The 11,768-nt window shown below is 44.9% G+C and overlaps 1 protein-coding gene across 1 annotated transcript; it reads right to left on the bottom strand.

Annotated features, from left to right (window-relative positions):
- Positions 1-4,129: 4,129 nt before the first annotated feature.
- LOC140221806 (uncharacterized) lies at positions 4,130-6,371 on the bottom strand. The gene is made up of 2 exons (XM_072291781.1): positions 4,250-6,371; positions 4,130-4,134 (listed from the first exon to the last, which is right to left on the bottom strand). The coding sequence occupies exons 1-2, from the start codon at positions 6,369-6,371 to the stop codon at positions 4,130-4,132; spliced, it is 2,127 nt and encodes a 708-aa protein (XP_072147882.1).
- Between the last annotated feature and the right edge of the window lie 5,397 nt (positions 6,372-11,768).

Genomic DNA, 11,768 nt, shown 5'->3' on the forward strand with positions numbered 1-11,768 from the left:
GGTCGACGATGCAATAGGATGACAACCACAATACAAACAGAGAACAAAGGTTATTACTAGATGCAGACCTAATAGCTCTGACGTTGGCTGCATTAGGTTACCAACAAACATGACATGGAGCGATCCACGACGGCAGAATGCCATTCAATTTCCTGCGTCGTTATTGAGCCAGTTGAACAGCAAGGTCGGCAGCAGGGCGACGCAGCTGGCGAACCCCATCCACGCGGCGGCTCTGAACCTCGCGCAGGGCCACGCCGGACGACGCAGATGCCGCGAAGAAGCTCAGCGCCGCGGCGACCTGCATGCGGCGTAGAGCAACCAGTTACAAGCAGTAAATCTGTCAGCGGGACGGTGAAATATAGATTTATTTCCATTTACTTACGCCGTCGCCGGCGACCGTAGCAGACACGACGGCGGCCCAGCTGTGGTTGTCTAAAGGCCATTGGCGTGACAGCAGGGCGAAAAGGTCCACGAGGGCCGGTGGGATCGTCCACACGCATTGGAACGCGGATGTTGCCGCGAGGAAACTGTATGTCCAAATAAAGGCAAAGAATATATAAATAGCAAGGTTTTAAATCTCCCGCCATAGCTGTTGTTATATTCCGCTAGAGGTATTTGAGATATGGTACAACTGTCTACACTCACGTACAATTTAGCTCACTACATAGTCCAATTTATTTCCGCTATTAGCTGTTTTAAGGTTCCGCCACTAAACCTCCTAACCCGCTATTTTAAACACTAATAAAAAGGTGGTAGTTCCATGCTGGGGTAAGAAAGGAAATCTAAGGATGAGAGTGGAGCAGAAAACTAACCACAGAGCAGGGTGCGAGGAAGAACCGCGCCAATGGAGATCGTAGTGGCGAGCGTCGCAAGGGCAGAGGCTAGCTGCATGATGCGAAGGAAGAAGCCGCTGATGGCCGTCCCAGCCCAAGGCGCTCTCCGTTGCGGCACGGTCTCCACCTCCATAGCGGTGTAGCTGCGGCCTAAGTGAGTCGCCGGCCGGTCTCACTCATGTAAGTGAGTCGCCGGCCGGTCTCACTCTAACATGAGTGGTGGTCTCTCTCAAGGTATACGTTGCCTATCAATACGGACAAAAAAATGATAATTAAGATCTTTATTTGCCCGTTACTTTTAAGTTGTAAATAGTGACATGCTAATATATTTGCCCATCCCTTTTAACATGTCAAAGTGACGGTCTAAGATCTTACCCGTCACTAATGTGGATTCAAAGAAAAAAAACTTAAAATGTAGCTATTTTCGTTCATATACAAATTTTAAACAAATTTCATAAGTTCCAATGTCTAGAAGAGCGATATAGTGGAAACTCAAATCAGCATGAGCTATAGGTTTCTTGCCAAAAAGTCTCCTACGATACTTGTGTGCAATGCTTATTAATGGCAAACCACTCTAGATTTTCCTGCATACAAACTCAGGCCAATTGGAAACCACATTAGATGCTCTCGGAGAAACTGAACAACTGTAACACTGTCGTGACCCTTGGCCGCCGGCGATCACCAACGACGTGAGCGGACAAGAAGGGTAGATCGAGAGATAGCGAATCGCGGAGGAAACGTTCCTCGCGAGTTCCTTTCTGTTACTTGATAAAATGTCTGATATCCATTGTCTTACAGAACACAGTAATTTAAACCCTCCTCTCTTCTCACCTACAGCTGGGCCCATCGGCTCCTGCTGTACACACACATACCACTACGCTTTATTACATAGAAGACGTACGCTCTCAGTTGACGCCGTCGGTCTCGACATCTCCCCCCCGCTGAAGACGTTGCTGGTCCACCGGCAACAAGTGCTGGAAACCTCACCTTGAGTACATTCCAGTCCTCCCAAGTAGCTGACGCCGCCGGTAAATGACTCCACTTCACAAGTACTTGTGGAATGGCTTTGTTACCTTTCTTCACCAGGCGACGTTGCAGGATGTTTTCTGGTTGCAAATCCTTCACACTGAGATCCACCACAGTTGTTAGATCAGCATACACAGGTGTGTAATTAGGTGTGAATGGCTTGATCTGAGACACATGAAAAACTGGATGAACCAGACTGCCTTCAGGTAATTGAAGTTTATAAGCGACTGGCCCAATACGTTCCAAGACTTCAAAAGGACCGAAATATTTGAAAGCGAGCTTCGGAAAGGGTCTGTTTACCACCGAAGTTTGAGCATATGGTTGCAGTTTCAACAGGACCTTTTCGCCTACTTGAAAGCTTCGTTCCACACGTTTCCTATCAGCCATGAGTTTCATACGGTTCTGAGCTCTGGCCAGGTGATCTTTCAACTGCTGAAGCTGAGCTGCACGGTCTCTGACCACTGTCAATGCTTCATTTGGAGGCATACTGTCAACAGGGATAGTTATGCCCGAATCTGACTCATATCCATAGAGTGCTTTAAAAGGAGAACACTCTAGAGCTGTATGGTAATAAGAATTGTACCATATTTCGGCCAATGAAAGCCAAGATCTCCAACGTTTAGGGTTATCAGAAACTGCACACCTGAGATACATCTCCAAGCACTGGTTGACCCTTTCAGACTGGCCATCCGTCTGTGGATGATAGGCTGTGCTTCTCAACAATTTAGTGTCAAACAAGGAGAAGAGTTCTTTCCAGAAAGCGCTTGTGAACACCCTATCCCTGTCAGACACAATGGATTTGGGAAACCCATGTAGCTTCACCACATTTTCCATAACTGCTCTTGCCACCATTTGAGCTGTAAAAGGATGTTTCAAGGGTATAAAGTGAGCATACTTAGTGTAACGGTCAACCACCACTAATATAGAATTGGATCCTTCAGACAATGGAAGGCCCTCGATGAAATCCATTGTCCAATCCCTCCAAGCACCACTAGGAATAGGTAAAGGTTGCAGTAACCCCGCAGGATGAGTGTTAGAATGCTTAGCCTGTTGACATACTTGGCATTGCTTCACAAAATTCTCCACATCAGATTTGAGTCCTTTCCAATGGAACAACTGTTTAACTCTGTGATATGTGGCTTGAATACCCGAGTGGCCACCAATAGCTGTGGAATGCAGAGCAGCAATAATTTTAGTCTGAAGTGCTGAATTGTGTGCAATCCAGACCTTGTTTTTGTATTTAATAACACCCTGGTGGAGAGAAAACCCATGCTCATCAGGTGATGTTACCGCCAACTTTGTGAGAAGCTCTTGAGCTAAAGGGTCAGTAGAATAGCTGTTTAACACCTCCTGAGTCCAAAGAGGCTGTACTACTGAAACTGCTTGAAGAGCTGTCAAATGACTAACTCTGGATAGTGCATCAGCAGCCAAGTTATCCTTCCCTTGCCTATAGACAACCTTAAATTGTAGGCCCATTAATCTTGTCATGGCCTTCTTTTGCATGTCAGAGTGTAAAGTCTGCTCAGTCAAATAGGACAGACTCTTATGGTCAGTGCGAATGAGAAATTCTTGTCTCTGCAAGTATGGTCTCCATTTCTCCACTGCCATAATCAGAGCCAAAAATTCTTTTTCATAGATTGACAACTTCTGATGAACTGGTCCCAGAGCCTTGCTTAGAAAAGCTATAGGTTGCTCTTTTTGCATCAACACAGCTCCCACTCCAAAGTCAGATGCATCAGTCTCCACCACAAACTGGGCACTGAAATCAGGAAGTCCTAGAACTGGAGCATTGACCATGGCAGTCTTAAGTTGCTGAAAAGCCTGTTGTGCTACAGAAGACCAAGAAAATTGCTTCTTCTTCAACAAATTGGTTAATGGTCGAGCAATGATTCCATAATTTTTGATAAATTTTCGGTAATACCCGGTGAGGCCTAGAAACCCTCTCAATTCAGTGACTGTAACTGGCACTGGCCATTTTACCATTGCATCAGTTTTGCTGGGATCAGTAGCTACTCCTTGATGAGAAATGATATGACCCAAATACTCCAAAGATTCTTGGGCAAAGGAACATTTACTGAGTTTCATATACAGTTTGTGGGTCCTCAGCTTAGTCAACACTTGCTTAAGATGAATAAGATGCATTTCCAAAGTTGGACTATAGATTAAAATGTCATCCAAAAAGACCAATACAAAGTTTCTCAAGAAAGGTTCTAAGATCTCATTCATAATGCACTGAAATGTGGCTGGGGCATTTGTTAAACCAAAAGGCATCACCCTGAATTGGTAGTGGCCATGATGGGTCTTAAAAGCTGTCTTATGTTCATCAGAGGCATGCATTCGGACTTGGTGGTACCCAGAGCGCATATCAAGTTTTGTAAAGTATTTAGTACCTGCTAGCTCATCTAAGATCTCATCTATCACTGGCATAGGGTATCTATTCTTGATGGTAATAGTGTTCAGTTTCCTATAGTCCACACAGAACCGCCATGTACCATCCTTCTTTTGTACCAACAATACTGGAGAAGCAAAAGGACTAGTACTAGGAATAATCAACCCTGCTGCTAGAAGAGCTTTGACTTGTTTTTCAATTTCATCTTTGTGCAAAGGAGAATATCTGTATGGTTTGGAATTGACAGGTATAGAGTTTGGTAGTAAAGGAATCTGGTGGTCATGGAATCTAGATGGTGGTAGGGTGTTGGGGTCTGAAAAGACATCATCATATTCATCCAAAAGGTGTTGAACAACAGGTGGTATGGAAGGAGAAGCAGAATGTGTTACCTCTACCACTGCATAAGCACCAATATCATTGCCAGCAATCCACTTGACCAACTTTTCAGAAGATAGTTCATGGAGAGTAGGTTTGGAAGGAAGAACCCCTTGAAGAAGTACTTCTTTGCCTTGATCTTTGAAGGCAATAGTTTTGTTCTCCCAATGACAAATCATAGGACTATGTGGATTAAGCCAATCATATCCCAATATGGCATCAAAGGCTCCAATATCCAACACCTTCATATCAGTATGGAAAGTGTGGCCCTGAATCCACCATTCCAATTGATGCACTTGTGTACTGGTGATCAGTGTGTCACCATTGGCCACCTTGACTTGTTGTGGGTGCATAGGGGTTGAAGTGATTCCACATTTGTCCAGAAAAGAGGAACTCACAAAGCTATGGGAGCTGCCACTATCCAAGAGTATTAACATCACTTTATTGTGAACCAGGGCTCTCAGTTTCATAGCCTCACCAGAATCAGTCCCTGCCACTGCATTCAGAGACAAATGACAGAATTCTGCAGTCAAGGCATCCTCCATTTCCAGCTGTTGCAACACTTCATCTGTCAATGTGACATCCAAATCATTCACTACCAAGGCATTGAGATGTTGTTTGGGTCGTTTACTGCATGTTGTCAGATGATTCTGATCAAAAGGTTCTGAACAATAAAAACAGAGGTTATTTGCTTTGCAGAAGTCCCTTTTCTGACGCTCTTTACTGAATGGGGAAATAGGAGTCAAAGGCTTCTGATCCAACTTGGAAGTCACAGACCCTTTGTAGACCGTCTGAAATTTGTTTGGTCTAAATTTCTGGCGATCCAGCAATTGTTCCTGTACCTTGGCAATCCTAACAGCTGTTTCCATAGTTTGAGGCAACTGGGACTGTACTACTGCAGCAATGTCAGGCTTCAAGCCTCTTGTGAACTGGGTAATAAAAAACATAGTGTCATACCCTGTGTTGTGCATCTCAATTAAGAACTGGAGGGATTCATATTCAGAGACATACTCCTCAACTGAATTTGTTTGCTTCAGCTCCAACAGTGCAGTCAGAGCATGAACATAGTCGTAGGCACCAAATTTTAACTCCACGGCCTCCATAAATCTGTCCCAAGTATTAAGGTCTCCTTTGAGCCTCTGCACTTCCACCCAACGGCCTGCATTGTCTTTCATATGCATAGTTGCTGTGGTTATCCAGAGATGGTCAGGAACATTATAGAACTTGAAGAAGTCTTCACATTTGTGCCGCCAGACCTTGGGATCACGACCCGAAAACTCAGGAAAATTCAATTTCGGCACTGCAGCCCTGTATCCTTGTGGTCCCTCCCCAACAGCACGATGTGCGCCAAACGTCGAACGGTTGTGGTGCGGCTCACCTGAAGGTTGTGGAGGTGGCCGTGGTGGACGAAATTGCGGTGGTGGTCGAGATCCCAAAGAGTGAGCAGAGAAGGCATCGGACTCATCATCGCCCGCTCGATCCAAGGTGAGCTGTGCCACGGCCTTGCCTGTTGCCTCGAGTTGCTTTGCCAAAATTGATTGATCCTTCAACACTTGCTCCATTGCCTTCACTCCGAGTTCTTGGTTAACTTGCATCTGCTCCTGCACTCGACTGATGTCCGTTACCCGCGCGAAGAGCAGGTCGATGCTGTCGGTCATCTGCTGCCAGCGTGCCGCCTCCCTCTGCGCCGCCGTGTCCATGGCATCGAGGAGGAACTGAGTCTGAACCGAAGGCTTGGGAGGCGCCATGATGACCGCCCGCAAATCGACCCGGAATGGCAAGGACTTACGGGAAATCGATCGAAATCGCCGGTGCTGCGCGGCAAATTTCGAGATCTCAACACGCCTACGCCGGATCCGGTTCAACCGACGGAGTAAGCGGCACTGCGGCGCGCGCCGAGGAAGCCCGAACCTGATACCAACTGTCGTGACCCTTGGCCGCCGGCGATCACCAACAACGTGAGCGGACAAGAAGGGTAGATCGAGAGATAGCGAATCGCGGAGGAAACGTTCCTCGCGAGTTCCTTTCTGTTACTTGATAAAATGTCTGATATCCATTGTCTTACAGAACACAGTAATTTAAACCCTCCTCTCTTCTCACCTACAGCTGGGCCCATCGGCTCCTGCTGTACACACACATACCACTACGCTTTATTACATAGAAGATGTACGCTCTCAGTTGACGCCGTCGGTCTCGACAAACACATGCAGTTTCCTTTCGTCAGAGAACTTGTGGTCTTGACACACCACTACACTAGCATTGGAGAAATCGCGGCTCTCGATTAGCATCGCGGCTCTCGAACGGGCCGCGGGGGAGAGGGGGAGAAACCGGCCGCAGTGCAGGGGAAAGATTTAAAGAGAAGACCAATGGCTAGAAGAAGATTTTGCATATCGATTTGTACCTGGCACTCTTTTTAGATTAAATCCTGGCACTCTAATTAAATCCTGTCCGCAAGGGTTGTCCTGAGATATTTTTTGGTCTTATATCATGTATATCCAATGTTAGCATAATTGTTTTTCATAAATCTTACTCCTATATGTTTACAAGTATAAGGAATCTTCTCTGTTCAACTTAACATAAAGTTGCTTTGTGAAGTGAAAAAGGTAAAGATACTTTGTATATGATGGACAGAAACAGCGCGTGCCTGCGGGCAAAAACCCGGTAGGGCGAGGATACGGGTGCTATTTTGTGCCCACGGGTACGGGTGCGAGTTTGAGTTTGTGCCCGCGGGCATAAAAATATCTTACCCATACCCACGAACCCGCCTGCCATGTGGACCCTGTACAAGTATATAATGGATTTCTAGGTTCCATCCTTATCCTCCCAAGTCCTGCAGCCCGCAACCAGTCCCGCTCACCTGCTCCCTCCCGCACCACGCCACTAGGCGCCCCGCGCCCAGGAGGCCGCCCGCCCTCGCTCCCCGCCCGCCCACCTTCCCACCGCCACCTCTCCGCCGCGGGGGGCGAGGGGTAGAGGAGAAAGGCGCCGCCGGCGAGGAGCGCGAGGGTGAGGGTGAGGAGGAGAGGGAGGGTCCGGGTGCAGAAGTGGCGGAGGTAGGCGCGCAGCCCGGGCATAGGCGGCGGAGGCGGACGAGCAGCGGGGAGGGGCTGGCGGGCACGGGCGTGCCCACGGGTGATGGGTGCGGGCACAACTTCTTGCCCATGATGAGTGGCGGGTGCGGGCACGGGCATGGGTACAGGGTTTGCCTCGCGGGTGCAGGTTTGTAAACCCTCTGCCCGCGGGTAATGTGCCCGTTGCCATCAATAAACAAAAAAGTTTTGCTTTATTGACGGGAGCACTTCACTTCCCATGTGCTAGGAATTAAAGCTATACCAACCATTATACTAAATATTTTTGTAGCCATGTTATGCTTTAATTATGATGACGTCTCTACGAGCTTTTGAGATGCATATGGTTAGTTCTTTCAAAGTGCATTTTTTACTCTACGTAAAGGAATCTTCAACAATATTTTGTCCTAATATAACTATGTAGCAGTGTACAACTTTCGTAAAAAAATGTTTTAACCTAATACACTGCGGTACTTTAGTACAAATGTTCCCGTGTACTCCCTCCCGTCTGTTAATACAAGACATCCAAACATTAAAAATTTGTCCTCAAATACAATGCATTGTATATATTCACATTTGGATGATTGGATGATTGCTCATTTAATTCTTCTCGAAATTGACAAGATAAGAGAGTAGCTGATTGGTGAATTATTTAAAATAAGTTCCTTGTTATATGCAACTGCCATTAAAACAGCGAGACAACACAAACTCTTCATGTATAACTTAAGGGTATACATGCATCTTTTTCTACTCCTAGTCCTAAAATCTCTAGAATGAACGGAGAATTATGTTGTCATCAAAAGTTTGAGCAAGGTCTATTTTTTTGCTATATCTTCTTAAGCGCTTCTCTGTTTTTATTTTAAAATGACTTGTACATGTCTTCATATATCAAATATCAATTATGTACCTACCACATTAGAAATAATTGTTTTTTTAAAAAAATATTGGTGCTCGGTCAGTGTGAATTATGTTTATAGCACGTGTGCTTTCCCTATCAATTAAAGACAAATTCTATGAGAAGTATATCCCTTTTAACATATTAATTCTTCTTTACCATGTTTAGTACTTCTATATAAAATATTAATTTTACTAGAACAAGCCCGTACGTGATTACCAAATTATTAGATAATATATATTTAGAAATTAAGCATGTTTCATTTTCTAAAACTTATTATTGGTGCTTAGTTGGTGTAGATTGTATGCAGGTGTACTTTCCTTATCATAGGTCCCATGTACACATCGTTTTAAAAGTCTATATGAGAATTACATATACACACTAACAGATACATAATTATATAAATTATTTTGAACTAATGAAAAACTAGTCCTATGCACGTGGCAATCTTATGATATTAATTTTATAGCCTTGTATTGACTAATTTTTTGTGTGTGCACACCTTTTGTTGAACCTTATCTCCATGAATCGTGTACTGAATGGATACCACACCTCAACGTGCATTAAACTATGTTTGTTCATATCTTGTATATTTTGCATTCAAGTAAATATCAATGTATAATGCTTCAATTTGGGCCTAAAATAATGAGCTTCACGTGTTGCTTACATAGGAGATTTTGGTGACATGGACAAAAGAGGAGCATTAGAGGATTGTTGGTGCATACCAGCTGTAGGCTTAGTCTCTTAGACCATTAATTGGCCGGTGGAGGTTGGAGTTGCATTAGGGTTTCTCCGACGAGGGCAAGTCAGGCATTGCTTGCCGCATTGGTCTTACGCGGAAGAAGGGGAGGGATGCAAATTAAACCAGCTCAGGCGAGCAACCCTAGTAGCACCGCGAAGCATCACGCCACCGCAAGCCGACTCCACAGCCCCGCGCTGCCCTTGCATAGGCCGACGCTATCGTCGGCAAATGGAAGTTGCAGCACAGCCGGCTAGTCCGTGGCCACGATGGGTGCAAGACGCCACCTAGCCACCCGCCGCCACCTGAGCTGGCAGTGGAACACCGGATCCGAGCTTGCGCCATCACCTCCCCCCAATGCGTAGATCCGATCTTAGGGAGGAAACAAGAGAGTAAAGAAGGGGAGGGAAAGAAGGAGAGGGAGAGAGGAGGGGAGGTGGGGGCTGCCGCCATCGCCATTGGGTTCTGTGACGACGGCGGCCTGCAGGGCTACTGGTGGGTGGCCGGGCAGCGTGGTTGCCTACATGTCACCTCAGAGGAGATAACGCGGGAGCCAAGCCATAAGGAAAGGCGGCGGAAGGCAGTTGATATGAACAAACTGAGTGTAACTTGTAAAATCAATTGATTTGATATACTAACATTTTTAAAGTTTTTATACTCCAAATTCAGAGTTTTGCATACTGAACCAAATTTTAGAACTTTACGGAAACATCAATAGTGAAGGGTAAAATCTGACCTGTTGTAAAGCTAAGAACACAAAGAATCGCCCTTCCAACCTTCTTTAGCTACGAGTTTCTAGTTGTACGTGAAAACATATATACAGTACCTTAGACTTTGGCAAAATCACCATTGATGAACCACTCTTTCATCATCCTTTTTTAAATAAAAAGTACTTGTAACCGCACGACTTATTTTGACCGTTCATTTCTCTTACATGATAATGCATAGTGAAAGATAGTTAATAAGAAAAATAAGCAAGGCGTTGCAGACAGAGCACATCTTAATAAAGTGAACCTAACTACTACTCGAGCAGGTCATGCTTGTGGCTGGCCTTATGAATCGCCCACTATAAGTACCCCTCTCATTCTTGGCTCTCCTCTTCCGTCTCCTCGTAAAAAAAGGTGCTCACACGTAGCAAGCCAAAGCTCAGGTTGCTCACTTTTTACAAGTTCATCGGGCAACCGAATCCAAGCTCCAAGCCCCTTTCTCTTTTTGATCTATTGATCTAATTTTCAGGTAAATTATCCAACATAACACACTCTCTCTCCTCTTCTAATTTATCTGTGACGTAGAACCAGCAATTTAAAGGTGTACGAGGATTGTTCCCTCTCTTGATTGGTTGGACAGACTAGATTGATACAATATGCTCATTCAGGTCGAGATTAATTAGCAACTGATATTTGCCTCCCTTCTCTTTTTTCATACTCCATCCTTTCGAAATTGCAGATCGTTTTAGTATTTTTAGATTCATATCTTTTATTTATGTATAGTGTACATTTAGGTGCATAGCAAAATCTATGAACCTAGAAATGGCAAAACGACCTATAATTTAGGACGGATGGAGTGCAACTTAAGCAATCTGCTTTTTTTTTTACTAAAACCTTGATCTTTGGATGACCTGCTATTAGATTTATAAAAGCAATTTCCAAAACTTTGTTCCCTTTACTTTTGTGGCTTTCTCTAACAAGTAACATCCCCTTACATTTTACCAATGCCATACAGTGTAAGGTTACCATGGCGACTCGGACTGATGCGATGCTCCTCTTCTTGAGGACCTGTTGCATCATTTCTGCCTTTGTCCCGCTGCTGATTTACTGTCTCAACTTATTCGAACCAAAGCATTTGGGTACTTTAACATGCTCATTTCAGACTCCTCTTGACTTAATTATTGTTTCTTCCATGTACTATTCAGAAGTAGTACACATCCTAAATGCATTCGATCAGTTGCTCGATCGCGTTCTTCACCACGGGCACTGCTTGTGCGGCCATGTCGTATTCCGTGGGCCGGCACATCTCGTCCATGTTCGTGCGGTCCTTGGCATACGGCGCGCTAGCATGGCTGGCCGGCGGCGGCGCGGCGTGTTGCCACGTGAGTATTGCCAAATCTCGCCGACCGCAACGACGCCGAGCAGGCCGAGGCGTAGATATGACGTACTACATGTGAACTTGCTTCAAGGTAACAAATGGATGCACCGACTAAGTTGAATTTGTCCTATGAGATGTTTTGCTCTGATGAGGACTCAGTTTCCTATTTTTAAATAGTTCCAAATGTTGTATATTTTTCGATTTGAATTCCAAGCAAAATAGTGTGAAACGAATTTTTAGCCTAAATTTAAAATGAAACTTTGAGATGCTAGCTAGCTCTTTTTCCTGGTTAGAGTGATTGTTAACATCATGCACAACAGTATGTAACTTCCTTGATAGCCTGTATTTCCAATGCATT

Source organism: Setaria viridis, chromosome 2 (assembly GCF_005286985.2).
Source record: "Setaria viridis chromosome 2, Setaria_viridis_v4.0, whole genome shotgun sequence".
NCBI lineage: Eukaryota > Viridiplantae > Streptophyta > Magnoliopsida > Poales > Poaceae > Setaria > Setaria viridis.